This window comes from Telmatherina bonti (assembly GCF_933228915.1).
Source record: "Telmatherina bonti genome assembly, chromosome: 1".
In the NCBI taxonomy this organism is placed as follows: domain Eukaryota; kingdom Metazoa; phylum Chordata; class Actinopteri; order Atheriniformes; family Telmatherinidae; genus Telmatherina; species Telmatherina bonti.
The window spans coordinates 6,920,162-6,939,983 of NC_136619.1; the positions used below are offsets into that span (position 1 = coordinate 6,920,162).

General features: G+C 41.4%; 1 protein-coding gene across 1 annotated transcript in view; it reads right to left on the minus strand.

Annotated features, from left to right (window-relative positions):
* The window catches only part of LOC306755142 (neural-cadherin), a gene marked incomplete at both ends in the record, with an annotated part of 401,965 nt that overhangs the window by 226,188 nt on the left and 155,955 nt on the right, over window positions 1-19,822 (minus strand). Inside the window, 2 exons of the mRNA XM_079239421.1 lie at window positions 6,602-6,851; window positions 17,816-17,927. Coding sequence (XP_079095547.1) covers window positions 6,602-6,851; window positions 17,816-17,927 — 362 coding nt within the window. The remainder of the gene's footprint in view (window positions 1-6,601; window positions 6,852-17,815; window positions 17,928-19,822) is intronic.

The following is a 19,822-nucleotide window of genomic DNA, read 5'->3' on the forward strand; positions in this document are numbered from 1 at the left end:
TTTGTCATATTCTAGATGCAACGTTGTCGTACATTAACAACCGTCATCCTGGGCTCACTGGTACGTTCATCTTCAGTTTCAAGCTATTTTAATTATTTATTGTTCATTTTCTAAAACAGATGAGGGTAGGGAGATGTACATATTGACATACTTTTATGTAGTTTTAAAATTTGATTTGATCTGTGCTCATACACGACGAGACAAACGAGACGCGTCATCAGTCTGTTGTTTTATGCTACGTTAACATTCCCTCCATCTCAGGAGTTTAGTTCTTAGAAGTTAAATGTCACTGTAGTTGGACTCAGAGAGGGTCTCCATGTCTGTCTTTACTAATGAAAATAAAATAGAAACAGATTCGACAGATACAAGTAAATAATTGTGAAAGAGATCCTGATCTCAACTGGTTTTTATCAGGTTAATTAAAGGTTAAGAATCAGTCGATAAATGCCTCCATAAATGTACCACGAACCAGGATGCCCTTAAAAATGATTATCTTTATGCATTTTAACGTTTTAGTGTGTTTTCCAGTGTTCCTCTGAGGGAACCCTCTGCGCTGCATGTCACATTGGTCATGCCTGCAGGGACCTGGTCCACCTCATCGGCGTTTTGACCAGTTCCCGTGCTGCTGCTCTGGTTGCTGTGGTCTGGTCGACTTTTGCTGCTGACGGCTCCTGCGGCGGTGTTTCCTTACAGGGCTCCTCTGTGCTCAGCAACATATAACTAGGTGTGTGTGTGTGATAATTAAGATGGGTGTGTATGTGTGTGTGTGCGTTTGAGTGTGTGGGGAGGGTGATGGTTATTGTAGTGCTTTCACAATGTGTTACATCAAATTGTGTTACATTTTATTGTATGAAAAATGCTTTATAAAAAAGTTTGAATTGACAATTTGAATTAAAGGGGTGCTATTATGGTGTTTCAAGTTTTCTGAGCTTTCTACAGTGTTGCAGTGTTGAACCCTCATCAGACATGTGAACGGCACTGTTTTTTATCACCTAAACGCATGTTTGAGTTTGAGTTTGAGTTCCAGCACTCTCTCTGTTCGGTTTCCATGGCGACGAAAACCGCGTCGTTTTAGAGAGTTTTTTTCTACTTGGAAATCCTTGTGACGTCCCGGGGGATAAGGTTCGGTGATTGGTTACCTTCTACTGGTTAACAAGGGCATGTACAAATGCATCAGGCGGGTGGAAAACGTGGGATAAAGTTATTTCCAACGATGGCTGGTGAGTTTACCAAAGAGAGACATCCTGCTGCATTCGTTGCTGTGGGTTGCTGTTTTCCACTTCGTTTTCAGGCTCTGATTCAGGTTCCAACATGTAGGGCTGTATGCTATGTGTTGACATTGTATTTTGTTTTTTTTTATTGAGTTCATATTAGCCTAATCCTTCTGTTTATGAGATGTTACAATGACGGTGAAAGCAGGTGCGGTGCGCGCTCCCGATGTAGTGCAGTGGCGGGAGGCGGGGCTTAATGCGGAAGAGTCTCAATCCACTCGTTTTGCCTGCAGGCTGATCTGACAGCCTACGGAGAGGGTCTGTCTGAAGTAAATAAAGCCATTTTGACAATAACTCGATCAATCCCAGCCCTTCTGGTCTCAGAAATAAAAATAAATTGGCCCGAAATGCACATAATAGTTCCACTTTAATAAAAGCTGAAAAAAACCTACAGTAGAAATGTTAAAACAGGACGATTGTGTGTTCCAGCTGTTGCTGGAAAGTTTAGACCCGGATGTTCACAAATAAAGACTGAAAGTTGTAGATAAACATCCATCTATAGAGGTGGTTTTATCACTGCGTGTTCGGTGACATCTTCGTATTATTCTGTTAAAGAGGGAAGAAATGGCGAGGCTGAAATTTCCCATTTCTACTGTTTTATTGCATTTTACTCAGGAATAGACACACAGATTATATTTGTCCCAAAACACCAAGAACATGTTGATGAACCTCATCATGGTGGAGCGAAACTTCTTTCACTTTCACATGATTTTAAACACCTTCGTCTGAAAGCAGAGCCAGGGAGCAACGGCTTGAATACGGGCGGCAGCCATCACATGCAGATAAAGGTAAAATTAGTCTTGTGACTAATTTCATATTCGCAGTGGAAGCAGAAGCTGGAAAACTGATGTTTCAGTATGCTGGAGTCACACACAACATGCATAAAGCCCAGAAATACACTGTGTGGTTACTGTGGCAACAGGCAGGATGGTGGTGGGCAGAGGAAGAGTTGTTGTGGCAAAGTGACAACCCAGAGACGGAATCTGGCACAACCCGTCACTCTCCAGGAAGTCGCAGAGTCAAAAGAAAATATAAAACCTGGAGTTTCCAACTTGTTGAAACGTGAACATGACTCCCAGTAAAGATTCACAAACTGGCCGCGTTCCCATGACAGTTTTAATTTCTCTTTAATTCCCAGTGAAAGTTGGAAACAAACAAATATTTTACCTTTACAAACATATGCAATGATGCTTTTTTTGTTAATTAGTGACATTTAGAATTTATCACAATTTATGATTTATTTTAATGCATTGTAGAAAATACTTATAAACTAATATATAATCTTAATTATATTATGTAAATCTTCTAGAAAACTACCTGAATCGTTTTCTTTTCCTTTTCATCACAAATGCAAACTTGTGTAATTACATTATGTTCAATTAAATCATATATTTATTTATTCTCCAGTGGGTGGAAACATATTGGATGTCTCAATAACATCAACTGAAGTGGTTTATATATAAAAAAAAAAAAAAAAAAAAAAAATCATCATTCATGAATCTGCAGGAAAAGACCTTGTAAATAAGTGTCCACTGCAGTGCTACTATGCATGAAAGGGTTAAAGAGATGAAAAATAAGTTAATTCCAAATGAAAATGTCCATTCTGAGTTAAACATAAGCAGCTGGTTTATTCCCGTCTTATATCCACACTGATTAATTCCTCTGTCATGTAAACGTTAATTCCAAGTTAGTTCTGATTATTCTGCACACGCTCGTTATCACAATTCGTCCTGACGACGGACATATTCTGCGTGATTGTTTAATTAATGTTTTTATGGGACATTGCATTGTAATGAACATGCAAATATTGTTGTAAATATACTAGATTTAGTAAAATACTACTTTCCATCTGTAGTCCAACGACACAGTTTGCACTCGCAATAATACAACAACTGAATAAAATATAACAGCAATAAAATAGTAGTAAAATCAACACGAGTTTCAGTATTTATATTTTAATAATTCTTCTACTTTCTACTTTCATCTCTTTCTCCTGCTAACGAAAAGTAAAGCCGTATGCTCAAGTCGAGCTGCCATTTTAAAAAAATAATAAAAGTCAAAGTGTAAAATGGTTCTTACTCTGTGGTTTTCCATGTTTTAGACAAAAAAGGAGAGAAGCGGGAAGTAGAATGTGTTTATTCCGTCCAATCAGAGCCCTTCCCAATCCCTTCCATTCCATCCCCATCTAAAGAGTAATTAATAAAGGCAAATATCCGTGTTTTCCTTGCGAACCTCTAACAGGAATTTCCTTCAGGTCGGAATTATTTAGTTAGGAATAATTAATTCCACGTAAAAAAAAACATCATGTAATCGTTGTCAGTAAACAGTTTCTGTAAACATTAGAAATGAGACTGGACTGTTCAGATGTGAAGCTATTACCCTGACCTGGCAAAACACACACACACACACACACACACACACCTCCGCTCATTACGGTGCGTTTCCGGCTCCACTGATCAATACGAACGGGACGCATTTTCTGCCTGGATAATGACATATTTAATGACCTCTCTCACTGGCGCGCTCTTCCCCGCTCTCTTTATCACATGCATTGACCTGACACACACACACACACACACACACACTCTTTCTCCCAGACACACAGTTGGGCACAACATGTCAATAAGCAAAGCAGTAAAAATGATTTTTATCTAGAGAAAATCTAATTTCCCAAACTTTTTAAACCACATCTGTTTCATTAGATGCATACGTGCAACTTATGTGGCTGTATGGATGACTTTGGAGTGGTGTGTGTGTGTGTGTGTGTGTGTGTGTGTGTCTGAATGATACATCACAGATTGTCAAAAAGTGTTTCTGGGTCAGCTGCGGGAGAGAACTGAGGGTTATGGAGGAAAAACTGATTATTCTGCTATCGCTGACAGGAAATCAATACAACCAACACACATGCATACTAATTCTCTTCATCTATATCAGCAACATAAACGCAGCCGGAGCTTATGAATACACTTTATAACCACAACACTCCGTCCATACAAACACACCGTGTCTCCCGGACCTTCTCAATTAAGCAACACACACACACACTGGGTTTGGGCTCATGGCCTCCTGAGGGGGCTGGTGAGGCATGGTTGATTGACCCTGCCTCACCAATCTGCCCAGCTTTCTGCCAGAAAATCAACCAATTAAAAGATGCAGGCACCACAAGAGCAAGGAGGAGGGGGGGGGGGGGGGGGGGGGTGTTAACAGCAGCTGCCATGCTGAATTTGGAAGCAGCTGTAAGGTGCTAACCTGAAAACGCAGCGCAGGAGATCAGAAGGAGCTTCTGCTGCCTGTATTTTATGTCTCATACGCTTCGCTCATCACATCATATGCATTAGTTGTGTCCAAAGTTTCATCAGTTTTCCATCCATACGGGATCCTTCTCACGTTGAGGAGTGCTGACGAGACATTTCACACATTTTTATGTTGATAATTTTATATTTAAAACAACTTTTAAGCTCAATCATCACAACTGTCTGAACCAGGGGTGCTCACACTTTTTCAGCTCCTAATCAAACGAATGATCTACCCATATAAAATATATTGAGGATTTTTACAACTTATGTTGATGTATGTTGCATAACCACATATGCTGCACAACAAAACATAATTATGTAGATTTTTTTTTTTTACATTACCTGAGTTCACGCTGATGATTTGCACTGAACTGAAAAGCAAAAAATTGGAGGTAACTAACTGACTAGCTTGTTAGCTTTGCTGCACTTGCGGTGTGTTCAGACCAAACGTGTTTTGAGCGTCAAGAATGTCAAGCGCGGCAGGTTTCCATGTAAAGTCTATGTGGAAGCGCGGTAAGGGGGCGTAGAGCTTTCTGGCGTTGCGTTTTGGGTGTCGGCGTTCCGCGCGGAACGCACGTCAAAAGCCAGAGATGGGCAAAACTGAACTTTGGCTGCGTGACGCAGGGCGTCAACCAATATTTAGGATAACCATTCCTTGCTAAAAAGCTGAATGTTACTGATTTGGCAACGTAGCAGGATACGTTGCCTAGCAACGCTTTGTTTGGGGTGTCGCTCTCTGCTGGGTGCAGCTCTTGTTGCATTAACAGTGACTATCCCTGCCCTGCGACGACGTTCTCTAGCTTCATTTATTAAATAAAACCATGCCATCTCCCTCTCATCATTCAGACTGACCGCCTTTTCCCCGCTCTTTTCTGCCACGTTTGCCGCCCGCTCCAGACAAGAGGCAAACGCGTCAGGAGCGTTTTGAGCGTCGGACACAAAAGTGGCAGTTTAGTGACCAGCGTCGAGTGTTCAGTCTGAGTCTGAGTCAGTCAGTGTTCAGAGTGTTTGGTCTGAACACACCCTTAGAGCCGTTGTTTGAGCGTGCACCGTGACCGACAGTGATCTAAAGCTTGTTACATACGGCCGCGTTTGAAGACGTTTCTCGACACATCGGGTTGACAGAACTTTTCTTGTGTGGCTTCAAGAAGTATCGTGTGATTGCTCGGACATTTGAGGTGGCCGTTGTAAACACGGAAAAGCGTGAAGCGGACAGTTGCTACCTCTGCGTTTTTTCTGTGGCAGGTAAAACGGATTGTTTTGAGAAGACTGGATCAAATCCTGTTGTCATGCAATCTACCAATAGTACCTTGGCGACCGATGTATTGAGCACCCCTGGTCTACCCTGATCGCCTGATTAACAAGAAACTACTTCTGCTGCAGCAGGAAGGTGTGCACAGAGTGCCTGGCGGCAGAATAAGCCAGTCTCCTCTGCAGCATTAGCTGCAACATGAGAAACGCTGCCTCTCTCCTCACACTCCATCTGAGAAGCCCTGATATGCAGCGTGCCCAACATGTCACGCACAGAAACCAAACCTGATTATACTTGTATTAAAAACAACTGAAGACACTGAAACTTATTGTTTCCCTGCTGCAACATCAACCAAAGCACTTAGAAATATACAGTTACGGCTAACCACAAGTCCCATCCCTTAAAAACAACATCCATCCATTTTCTGGATCTGCCTGATCCATTAGTGTCGCAGGCGGGTTGGAGCTTCTCCCAGCTGCTCGAGGCAAAAGACCCAGTCCGCCCTGGACGGCTCATCCATGCAATCCCATTAAAAAGACAACCACATATGCTCACACTCATCAAATTACACTGGAATTACACGTGCACCTTCCACGCATGCTTTTGGATGAGGGGAAGAAGATGGAGTACCTGGTGAGAACCTGTGCAGAACCGAGGAGAACATCCCCACCCCACACTGAAAAGAACAACTGAGATCCAAACAGAGAAGCTTCCTGCTGTAAGGAGATGGTGACAGTCCCCACAGCATGAAGGAACCCCCATGAAAACCCGCTCTAACTTACATGTGCTGGGAAAACTCTGGCGCTTCATCGTTGACATTGGCCATCCGGATCCGTACAGTCGTCGTTCCTGTGCGAGGGACCTCCCCCTTGTCGATGGCCATGACCACAAACTCATACAGGTGGTTGTTTCTCTCGTAGTCCAGAGGTCCCGCTGGGAAGATGGTCCCATGTGGGGAAATGGTGAAATCTGGACTCAGGGTGTAAAAGGTCAGCTCTGCGTTCTCCTCTGAGTCACAGTCATTGGCCGACACTGGAGACGACGACACACACAGAACAGGGAAAAAGACGATTGAAAGGTTGAACAGAAGCAAGACTGGGAATGATACACCTGCTACAACTGCCTCTTCAGCTGCTATAACTCCTACTACAACTGCTACAACAGCTACAACTGCCTTTACAGCTACTACATCTGCTACAGCTACAACAACTGCTACAACTGCTATAACTGCTACAACTGCTACAACAGCTACAACTGCCTTTACAGCTACTACATCTGCTACAGCTACAACAACTGCTACAACTGCTATAACTGCTACAACTGCTACAACAGCTACAACTGCCTTTACAGCTACTGTATCTGCTACATCTGCTACAGCTACAACTGCTATAACTGCTACAACTGCTACAACAGCTACAACTGCCTTTACAGCTACTATATCTGCTACATCTGCTACAGCTACAACAACTGCTACAACTGCTATAACTGCTACAACTGCTACAACAGCTACAACTGCCTTTACAGCTACTACATCTGCTACATCTGCTACAGCTACAACTGCTACAACTGCTATAATTGCTACAACTGCTGCAACAGCTACAACTGCTACAACTGCCTTTACAGCTACTACATCTGCTACATCTGCTACAGCTACAACAACTGCTACAACTTCTATAACTGCTACAACAGCTACAACTGCTACAACTGCTACATCTGCTACAACTGCTGCTACAACAGCTACAACTGCGACAACTGCCTTTACAGCTACTACATCTGCTACATCTGCTACAGCTACAACAACTGCTACAACTGCTATAACTGCTATAACTGCTACAACAGCTACAACTGCTACAACTGCTGCTACAACTGCTACAACTGCTATAACTACTGCTACAACTGCTACAACTGCTACAGCTGCTACAACTGCTACAGCTGCTACAACTGCTGTTAGCTACAGCTGCTACAACTGCTACAACTGCTACAACTGCTATAACTGCTGCTACAACTGCTGCTATAACTGCTACAACTGCTACAACAGCTACAACTGCCTTTACAGCTACTACATCTGCTACAGCTACAACAACTGCTACAACTGCTATAACTGCTACAACTGCTACAACAGCTACAACTGCCTTTACAGCTACTGTATCTGCTACATCTGCTACAGCTACAACTGCTACAACTGCTATAACTGCTACAACTGCTACAACAGCTACAACTGCCTTTACAGCTACTATATCTGCTACATCTGCTACAGCTACAACAACTGCTACAACTGCTATAACTGCTACAACTGCTACAACAGCTACAACTGCCTTTACAGCTACTACATCTGCTACATCTGCTACAGCTACAACTGCTATAACTGCTACAACTGCTACAACAGCTACAACTGCCTTTACAGCTACTATATCTGCTACATCTGCTACAGCTACAACAACTGCTACAACTGCTATAACTGCTACAACTGCTACAACAGCTACAACTGCCTTTACAGCTACTACATCTGCTACATCTGCTACAGCTACAACTGCTACAACTGCTATAATTGCTACAACTGCTGCAACAGCTACAACTGCTACAACTGCCTTTACAGCTACTACATCTGCTACATCTGCTACAGCTACAACAACTGCTACAACTGCTATAACTGCTACAACAGCTACAACTGCTACACCTGCTACAACTGCTGCTACAACAGCTACAACTGCGACAACTGCCTTTACAGCTACTACATCTGCTACATCTGCTACAGCTACAACAACTGCTACAACTGCTATAACTGCTACAACAGCTACAACAGCTACAACTGCTACAACTGCTACAAGTGCCTTTACAGCTACTACATCTGCTACATCTGCTACAGCTATGACAATTGCTACAACTGCTACAACTGCTACAACCTCTACAACTGCTACATCTGCTACAACTGCCTTTACAGCTATTACATCTGCTACATCTGCTACAGCTATGACAATTGCTACAACTGCTATAACTGCTACAACCTCTACAACTGCTACAACTGCTGCTACAACTGCTACAACTGCTATAACTACTGCTACAACTGCTACAGCTGCTACAACTGCTGTTACAACTGCTACAACTGCTACATCTGCTACAACTGCCTTTACAGCTACTACATCTGCTACATCTGCTACAGCTACAACAACTGCTACAACTGCTATAACTGCTACAACAGCTACAACAGCTACAACTGCTACATCTGCTACAACTGCTGCTACAACTGCTACAACTGCTACATCTGCTTTAACTGCTGCTACAACTGCTACAGCTGCTACAACTGCTACAACTGCTGCTACAACTGCTACAACTGCTACAATGGCTACAACTGCTACAACTGCTGCTACAACTGCTACAACTGCTACAATGGCTACAACTGCTACAACTGCTGCTACAACTGCTACAACTGCTACAACTACTGCTACAACTGCTACAACTGCTACAGCTGCTACAACTGCTACAGCTGCTACAACTGCTGTTACAACTGCTACAGCTGCTACAACTGCTGCTACAACTGCTACAACTGCTATAACTACTGCTACAACTGCTACAGCTGCTACAACTGCTGTTACAACTGCTACAACTGCTACATCTGCTACAACTGCCTTTACAGCTACTACATCTGCTACATCTGCTACAGCTACAACAACTGCTACAACTGCTATAACTGCTACAACAGCTACAACAGCTACAACTGCTACATCTGCTACAACTGCTGCTACAACTGCTACAACTGCTACATCTGCTTTAACTGCTGCTACAACTGCTACAGCTGCTACAACTGCTGCTACAACTGCTACAACTGCTACAATGGCTACAACTGCTACAACTGCTGCTACAACTGCTACAACTGCTACAATGGCTACAACTGCTACAACTGCTGCTACAACTGCTACAACTGCTATAACTACTGCTACAACTGCTACAACTGCTACAGCTGCTACAACTGCTACAGCTGCTACAACTGCTGTTACAACTGCTACAGCTGCTACAACTGCTACAACTGCTACAACTGCTACAGCTGCTACAACTGCTGCTACAACTGCTACAACTGCTACAACTGCTATAACTGCTACAACCTCTACAACTGCTACATCTGCTACAACTGCCTTTACAGCTACTACATCTGCTACATCTGCTACAGCTATGACAATTGCTACAACTGCTATAACTGCTACAACCTCTACAACTGCTACAACTGCTGCTACAACTGCTACAACTGCTATAACTACTGCTACAACTGCTACAACTGCTACAGCTGCTACAACTGCTACAGCTGCTACAACTGCTGTTAGCTACAGCTGCTACAACTGCTACAACTGCTACAACTGCTATAACTGCTGCTACAACTGCTACAACTGCTACAGCTGCTACAACTGCTACAACTGCTACAGCTGCTACAACTGCTGCTACAACTGCTACAACTGCTACAGCTGCTACAACTGCTACAACTGCTATAACTGCTATAACTGCTGCTACAACTGCTGCTACAACTGCTACAGCTGCTACATCTGCTACAACTGCAAGGACATTAGATTTCTCACCTTCATCAAACAAACTTCTGGCCTATTAATTTTTTTTGTAAATATGATTTCATGTACAAAATAAATCAACAGAATTTAAGTAAATAATCTGGAAAAAACTTTGTCATGTGAGAACTTTAAAAGTCTGGATGGACTGGATTATGAGTGCGATGCTAGCCGCTTATTTGGAGGCTAACTCTATTCTAAATGATAATCTACAATCTAAAACAATCTGCAGAAAACTGTGTCACTCAGCAAACTGATCTTAGCCATAATGAATGATTAAAAATACAATCTGATTTCTTATTTATGGCTACTGTTGCTTTTCTTCCTGGCATTTAACCTTATAAAACCAAACATACCATCATTGATGCACAAAGTTTTACAAACTTTGCTTAAAATCCTGTTAAACACCATGGGATACTGATACAATCTGATTACTCTGTGATCATTTTGACATATCACATGGCAGTAAATGTAAATATCCCCCCTACAGATTTCTGTTTTTTTTTCTTTTTTTTTACATTTTATGAAATGGTCGATTAAAGACCTCATATTCGGAAAATTGTACTTTTCCTACATTTATTCATGGGTCTGGGTTTTAAAGGGGGGAAGATTGGATCTGCATGGGAGGAAAGGACACCTACAGTTCTCATGTTTGGGAACAAAATGAAGTTGGAAAAGAAAGTTATGCTTCCAGACGTGAGGTTTCATAGCACAAGGGGAGTGCCCGTTATCTGCACAGCAAGCAATGACAGGATCATCATTTTGCAACTTTTCTGCTCCTGCACCACACATTGGGAATCCATGAAGCCCCAACTCACTTGGCCACAAATTGATTGCCTTGCTAAAACTGAAAAGACCACCAGGGATTTGAATAAGCATATTTTACACTAACAAGAACATTTCACCATCAAAAGCTCAATTCTCCAATTCACCTTACATTGCGTTTAGTTCATACAGGAAAAGCAGCGCACATGCGTACACATGAATAATGCATGCACAGGCACTTACTCATAAGACAAAAACAACTAGTGGTGTTTGTTGCCGCTAACAAACTCATTTTTTGGCCGGGAAGCCTTGGGGAACTCTGAAGAGCTTTAAATTCATTTGTTAGAAGGGAATTAAAATAAAAACCTGCAAAGCTAAACTGTATTTTATCAAACATAGTTTAGAACGTTATTATTTCAGTGAAGCCAAAGTGCATGTGTGAATATGATTTTTAAGTGTTGTTAGAATAAGTAAAACATCTGTGGAGTGTTTTCTCATCATGAAAAAGCTCCAAACTACTTAAATCAGTTACAAGGGAAACAATAAACTACTGCTTTTATTAGTCATGAGACTCTTAAAATAAATGCTTTCATTAGTTAGTTAAAGAAATGGAACATTTTCCTGGTTTGTTGTTTTTTAGACCACAAATGGAGGCAATTGAAGGAATTCAGCACGACACAGACGTGTGTCACGGACCCAAAGGCAAAATAAGAGAAGTGTAACAGCACTGCTTAAAGGCTCAAAGCACAAGCAGACGACTGTCACATACAGGAAGGCGAAATGTGACCGGCTGGGATGTTGGACTGCAGGAGTGAGGACAGACTGGTGAGCAGAGGCTGAGCGACAGCGTGTACTTGCTGAGGTTCGTGAGTCTAATAAGAGGCAAATGATGCAGAAATCTGTCAGGAAAACAGAATAATGGCCTGAGCTCAGTAATATAACAACACATTACAAAAGGAAGCGGATAATGACACAGGCTAACGCGGCGAATAAGGCTGATTATCGCCTTTTTATAAAAAATAACCCCTTTGTGTGGATGAAGCAGATAAAGTCCATTTTGTCCTCATGCTCTCAACAGATTTCTATGCTTCCTTTTTCAGACAAGTTCAGGTTGTAGAGGTTTTTTTTTTTTTATCATGACAGGCGTGTGCATGTTCCTCAGAAGCGCCATCTGACCGCTGTGACGAGTCATTTATCAGCTGCTGATCCTTTGTTTGTCTCGCTCCAGCTATTACACCGCATCATGCACAACGGCTAAATAATCAGACAGAAACAAACAAACAATGGATTAAGGAGACAACTGCAATCAGAAGGCGAGGAAATGAAGGGATCTGTAAACCTGACGGATCACGTAGGAAGATCAGCTGATAAAAAACATCCCATCACAGCGATCAGATGATGTTTCTGGGGTAAAAACTCACTAAACTTTATCTGAAAAAAAATGACGATGAAACACAAAAAAATCTAAAACTGAAGTTGCTGTCAAGTCCTGAATGTAGCGTTGAGATCAGCAGATGTGATCCATAGATCTTAGAGCTGGCCGATTAATAGGATTTTTATCTCAACTACGATCTGGGTTTCCAACGATGATAAAAATAAAAGGGTGTGATTATTTTTCTCTCTGCAGTTTCCTCTCCTGCTGTCTTCAGCTGCTAATCGAGCGTCTCTGGCGTTGCAGCGCTGTGCTGTAAACTCCTCCCACAGCCGCTTTGCTTTCATTCAGACACTGTTGCCAACTTGGAGACTTTCTCGCTAAATCTGGAGACTTTTTTGTTAAAAGAGACAAATCTAGCAGCTTTTACTGGAGTTATTAGAGACTTTTCTGGTGTTTTGGCGACTGACTTGAAGGCACATATTGTTCTGCAGTTACTGTAAGGAAGGAGCAGCGGGAGCCTCTCCCGTCCTAAAGCACTCCCAGGCGGCCAGTCTCAGTCGGCTCCGGCTGCAGGTCAATGTAGAATAACTGCAGTAGGTTGTGGACGTTCACCTAAACATAGTTTATACCATTGTCAGTGACAACTGGCTGCATTATTTTCCGATACATAGTTCGGCCAGTTAAACACTGTAACGTCCCTCTGTTTCGGGGCGTTACCATAGCAACGCGTTAACCAGCTGGTTCAGATCAGCCGTCTTTAAACAGGTAAATGAGAGAAACGCGCTGCAGCCTGACAGCGGTTGTTTGGTATAAAACGTACATCCAGGCCAACGTAAAATAGTTCCTACATAAACAGTAAAAGCGGATTAAACAACTCGGAACCGTACATTAGACAGTTATAATGACAGTTGTCACACGGACCGTTACAGGAAATCATTCCTGCTCACCTCAGTAAGACTGTTTAATGCTTCTTCCTTGTGTCTTAGACAACAACACAAATTTTACCAATGTTATTTATCTCCTCTCAACCGTCGAGAATACCACGATGCGCAGCGTTAGTTAAAAATACTGGATAATTGTGTTAAATAATCGAGATCTCAATTTCAGTCAAAGTAATCATGATTATAATTTTTGTTATAATCGAGCAGCCCCAGCAGATGTGATCCATATTTATAGTATTACAATATGATGACTGTGATTCTGTCAGGATGTTCGGACACGAAACTGGCCAATAAAGCCACAGATTACAGGGTGCACTTGGTCATATTATTTATGAATAGACTAATTTATAACCTAATAATGTGATAATCACTCCATTCAGAGGTCAGGTGTTGTAATTGTGTAAAAATCGTTGCTTTGTTTCCGGGCGAGTGCTTTGTGATGTAAACCAAAAACATATCAAATCAAACGATCTGAATCTGTGACATTTTTTCTACAACTTATTATGGTGTTTATTATTTCAGTAATTCAGATTTGTATTATAGGACAAAGTGAATATCTGCGTGTTTACCCTGCGCTCCAGTGCTGCTTACGAGGACTGGCAGTTTTCTGAACAGCAGCTGAAATGCAGCAGCTTTGCTGTTGGAAAGTGATGAACTACCTCTCATCCAACGATGATGGGTAGAAAATGAACTGTAATACCAGTGTCTGCCCAGAACCTAATTTCATTCTGCAGCCAAACACATGTCACATGAGTCAATATTTAATTTACTAAGTACAGATCTCTGCCTCTCGGATCACGGTTGGAGCATTTCTTCAGTAAATCCTTTGTAATCTTGCATCAGCATTGTTGTGCTGCGTTGCTACGTGGAAGGGAGAGAAGCACTGGGAGGCTATACGTTTTTGGACACATCTCCCACATCCTTCTAGCACATCAGGGTTCCGTTTCGGGTAGAAACTGTGGGGTTCTCACATCTCTATGGGAAGCAGGATAATTGGCTTTCTTGGTACAGCAGGTTGTGCTTTTTCCCCAGCTGGACGGTAAACATCTGTCCACTCATGATGGAGATGATTACGGGATAACAAGCACATGGTTTAGTAAAGCTGGATGTCTGTTTCTTCCTGCTAATCATTTTAAAACGTAATACTTTTCCTTTCAAGTTATTTAATTAAGTGTGAGAGGAAATTTTCATATCAGAAGGACGGGCTGCGTGGAGTCGGATCGGGGGAAGTTAACTGCAGTACTTTAATGAAAAAAACAGAAATGTTTTCGTGAAGGCCCCCCTCACGAGACGTTTTCCACCTCGCTAAATTTAACAACTTGTTTTGTTTTTAAACATGAAAAGTGAAAACTCTCAAGTTTCTGGGATGCGTTAACAGTTTGCATTATTATTTATCCAGCAGGTGCAACAGCACAGGTTTCATTTTTTACTTTTAGTGATGTGCTTTTATTTATTGTTCACCTCCTGCTTACACATTTATGAATAACCCTTTCCACAACTTTGCCCAAACACGTATGCACATGGGTGAGTATACACACGGCAGCACGGGGGGGATTTCTCGCCTCCCTTGATGCACCTGTTGAAGGCAGAAAGCTCAGCGCCTGCTGCGCCTCCTACTTCATACATATCACTCCTTCACCCAGTCACTTATTCTCTCTCACATTTCCACACTCAGACAAGAGAACACAATGTCTCTGTTGTCTGCTTTATTTAAATATATGAATGTCTTATTTAATGGGCATTTACTGGACTGACTGTTCCACCTTCGCTCTAAAGTATATTTATCATAAAATGAAAATGGTACATTTTTTTTGCACTGTGGTTCACATTTAGGGAGATGTTAAAGCAACACTTCTGAATTCTCGGTAGATTTTCTTACTTTGACATCCCTAATAAAAGGTTATTTAACATCCATCCTGCATTCTGTCTCTTCCCTGGGTGCTCTGCAACCCGTAAATATCCGTCTGACAGGATGGCCAGAGTCTTTCTGCCTTCCTGCATGAGATTTCTCTCTTCTTGGGTCAAAATATGCACCAACATCATCTTTGTTGGCATGACAACTGCACATGGAAGCTCTGTACTAGGAACGTGTGTTGTTGTCATTGTGCATCTCTAAAAATACAATATTATTATTATTATTATTATTATTATTATTATTATTATTTCTTTTATTTATGAACGTTGTGAAGTAGGCATGATTGATGTGAGTAATTATGGAGGACTTCATACATGCTCATCAGACTCGTAGTTGCACAACGAAACACTGGCAGCTGATGCCTCCTTTAGATGACTAATCCAGCATCCATGTTGCATCTTGTCTCTTTTCCGAGCACCTTCCTGCAAGTGAAAGTCATTCTGATGTTGACGTTTGTCTCATGTCTTGCTCTGTCACATTCCTGTCCCGTTGTGTTTCTTTGCTGAATCAGCAAAGCTCAGAAGCAGACAATGTGTTGATATCCAGCTGCTGCTTTGGGACAGTCCCTGATAAGGTTTGTCAGCTCATCCGTAGCGCTTCATTTGAGACAAACTACCAAATGTTTTGCGTTCCAGGTCTACTAGAATATATGTGAGAATATTGTGATACACCATTCATTTTTATCACAATTTAGATTCAATTTGGCGTTTATAGATCAGACAATGTCACACTAATTTAATTCAGTTCCAGTAATATTAAAGCTCAAAAGAAAGTAAAGTATAAACCAATATATAATTTTTAGGCTTTTTCATACATTTAAAAAAGGCAAAAAACTCTGCTGAGTTAAACTGAACTGTAATCAAATGTGATGAAATTACTATTCTCAGATCATGTAAAAGAAAACAGTAAATTAACATTTTAAGACATTTAAAGTAGGATACAGTATGAACATAATTCATGTTTACAGCCTGAAACCAAACATTTTCAAACTAATATCTACATGAATACATTGACTTTATCAAAGTGAAAAACACCTCACACATAAAAATATTTTCCTCATCCTATTAAAACAAGGCTTTTTAATTGTAAAGTGCATATAAATGTAATGTTTTGTCTAAAACATGTCTAACAAATGATTACTGTATTTATGTTCGATCAGTTTCCAACCTGAAACCGGCTTTGAGCTCATTGATCATTGGAGGATGGATGTAAATAGATATATAAGTCTCCTACTAGTCATATCTAACCACTTTGCTTCTTTTCTAATCTAGATTAAAGTCATTTATCTAAAAATCCCATTATTACGACCAGAATAAACGACATTTATTACCAGAACAAATAAATAAACCATTAAAGCACACATTACTTTACATTAATATTCACTCATTTGGTATAAATCTTTTTTTTTTTTCTTTAAATTTAAAGTGGTTTAGTGACACTGGCATCGCCAGGGAGGATGGTGATGGTGATGGTCATACAAATCAGCGAGACAACTGCACAAGCTATAAAAACAGCCAGTTTTCTGCCTGGAGTCAAAGTTAATTAGTATTCTCACTGAGGTGTCAGAGCTGTCTTTAATAATTAAGATGCTGCATGTGCTGTTCTATTTCCATACATTGTTCCTTTTCTTCATTCTCATTTTTCAGCCTGCAGTTAGTAAACCTGTAAACTCTTTAGTTTATAGGTTAATTAAACTTTACACTGTGTTTGTTTTGCACAGTAAACAGAATGATTCTGCTTTTCCAGCTGAAATGTGGCTCCGTCACAAACTCCATCTGGATCAACATGAACTCTCACACATGAAGTAATCCAGGCGCTTTTGTAGTTTTTTGGTGTTTTCTGCATTACTGAGAAGTCATATCTACGACAGTCACTACTGCTCGTGACCCATTAAAAAGATCCTGAGAGTCAGACGTTTCCTGACAGGAAGTTTTAGATGTTTTCCTGCTCCAACACAAATCAAATGGGCCCAAAGTCCTACTGAGATCTGCACAGTGACTCGTTTATTTGAAGTTTATCTGCTTTATTCTGAGACATCAGGTTGGTTTTTTTTTTGCACTTTTTTCCTTCATAGGTAAAAAAAAGGAACATTTTTTTTGTGATTTAAATCTAACTTTAACTAATGAAATGCATAAAGTCGACAGAAACAAGGAGAACATATAGCAGCAGCTATTATTCGGTGTGTTTAGCCCTGGTGTCTAAAGACAAATTAAAACTGAACAGATTGAGTCGTAGCTACTTTCATCAGCGACTTATCAGGTGATAAAGCACATAACCAGATAGAAACATCTTTATATTTGAACACAAATGTTTTAATCTGCAAAACAAGAGCAAAATGCCGCGAAGTAACTTTAATATAAACATATATAGAGAACTGTCTTTGCAAAATGATGGAACAGTCGTGGATCGCACACAAAATGCCTCGTCTTGGACTGGTCAGTATGTCTCACCTTGCAACAGAGATGTAGCAGTCGTAACGGTCTCTGGCACGCCGTCCTTGCTGTAAATTGACTGGAGAAATTCCGGCACGCAGTCATTTTCATCGATGATAACGACTCGTACCTGAGAAGGAAGCGAGGGAGAAACAGAATCAGAAAAGCAACACAAACACACACAAAGTTCCACCATCACACGTCCCGGACATGGCATCAGAAATGTCAGGAAAGAGAAATCTAACACTGAAATGTGTTGCTGCACATGAAACTGCATCAGAAAAGAGTGAATTTATGAGTTATTTTACTTAAAGGGATTTTAAAGTAAACAAAAGGTTTGTGTTTCTCCTATACGTCCCTGTAACGCAGCGCTACGAGGAGCTACATGTGCAGACCTGCTCAGGCCACCGCAGGAGGAAATACTGCAGATTAAAGCCCACACTCACATGGTGTTATGAAATGTTTAAATCTGGGATTACTTTTGCAGGCACTGTAGAAAATTGGTTTTCTTTGCATCCAGAGTAGTTTTCATCCGCAAGTAACCCAAATTAACCCTATCCCTAACCGAAAAGAAAGTTCCATCCAAAGGCGAGCCTCGGCCCTGATCCCTCCGGCTTATTTCTCCGTGCTCGCTGAGGACGCTGCTGCAGTCTGTACCCCAGTGGGTCAGCAGAGAATGAAATCCAGTGCAGCTCCTCAGAAGCCCAGAGCTAACAAAGGAGTCCTGCGCAAAGATGACTTTTTACGGTGCGAGCAACAGTGTGTGCTTTGCTGAGACACTGTAATGCTGCAGAATTCATTAGGGAGAAGAAGGCCAACAAAGCCAGATGTTTCACACCCTGCTTCAAGAATCCTGGAGCAAAAAATATAAAAAATGAGGGCCAGAAGAAGCTTTTCTGACTGTCAACACCACAAGTTTTCCACCATATAAACGCACCGGTATACACACACAGCATCTCCTCACACACACGGTGAGTGTTCTGTAAATACCGCTGGTATTAAGTTTAGGCAGGTAAGATGAAATTCTGTAATGTCAGTTAATCCTTCAGCAAAGATCAGCATCGGAGCAGCAGACAACATAATAAAATCTGACCGTCCCAACTCTCCGAGGTGATTTGTGTTTGCCAGTCTACGTGTGTGTGTGTGTGTGTGTGTGTGTGTGTGTGTGTGTGTGTGTGTGTGTGTGTGTGTGTGTGTGTGTGGAGTACTGAAAGAGGCAGGATGCGGTAAACTCCTGCTCATGTTTTACTACACCTGAGTGTAATTAGCAAATAAGCCGTTAAGTCGCATGCGAGACGCAGATGAACATCTCCAGAATGGATCTTCCTCCATCAACCTCAGAAAAGAACAACAAGGTTTAAACTGCACAAGAAGAAATGTGTGTTTGGTTGATTATTATTATTTTTGTAAAAACATTTCTTGGTCTTAAATCTCAAACTGCTGGGAAGTCGGTTTATTTCCCTTTTAAAGTGACGTTTGTAGGGAACATGCATGTGTGGGATGAGCAGCAGAGATGAGTATTTGGGCTGCGCTCATGAAAAAGTCTGAAGCCCAACAGCTGATTCTGCTGCTGACTGCCATGACAGTTCTTCCGCATCACACACGCTGGACATGTGCAGGATTTTATGTCTGGAGATGAGGCCAGAGTAGTCCTGGAACATTTAAATGGTCATGTCAAAGTGAAGGAGACTAGGAGAGCAGTGTGCTGATTGGTACCAAACAAGGCTCGTCGTTATTGGAGGAAATCTCCGGGCAGAGAAATATGAAGAGGTTTTCTAACCCAGTGTTTATTGTTCCATGTCCCTGCCCTGCATTGTTTACAGGTAACCCCACTTTAACACAGCTGAATAAAATAAATGGCTTCTTAACAGCCTGCAAAGGACTTGATGAGGAAGATCGATAAAGTGACTGAGGTGTGGTGAGGAGGAACATTTCTAAGACATGCAGTGCAGGGGTCCTGAGGACCTGGGCTGATAAACACTGCTCGAACCAGTAGTAATGCCTTATTTCCACAGTCCACTCATG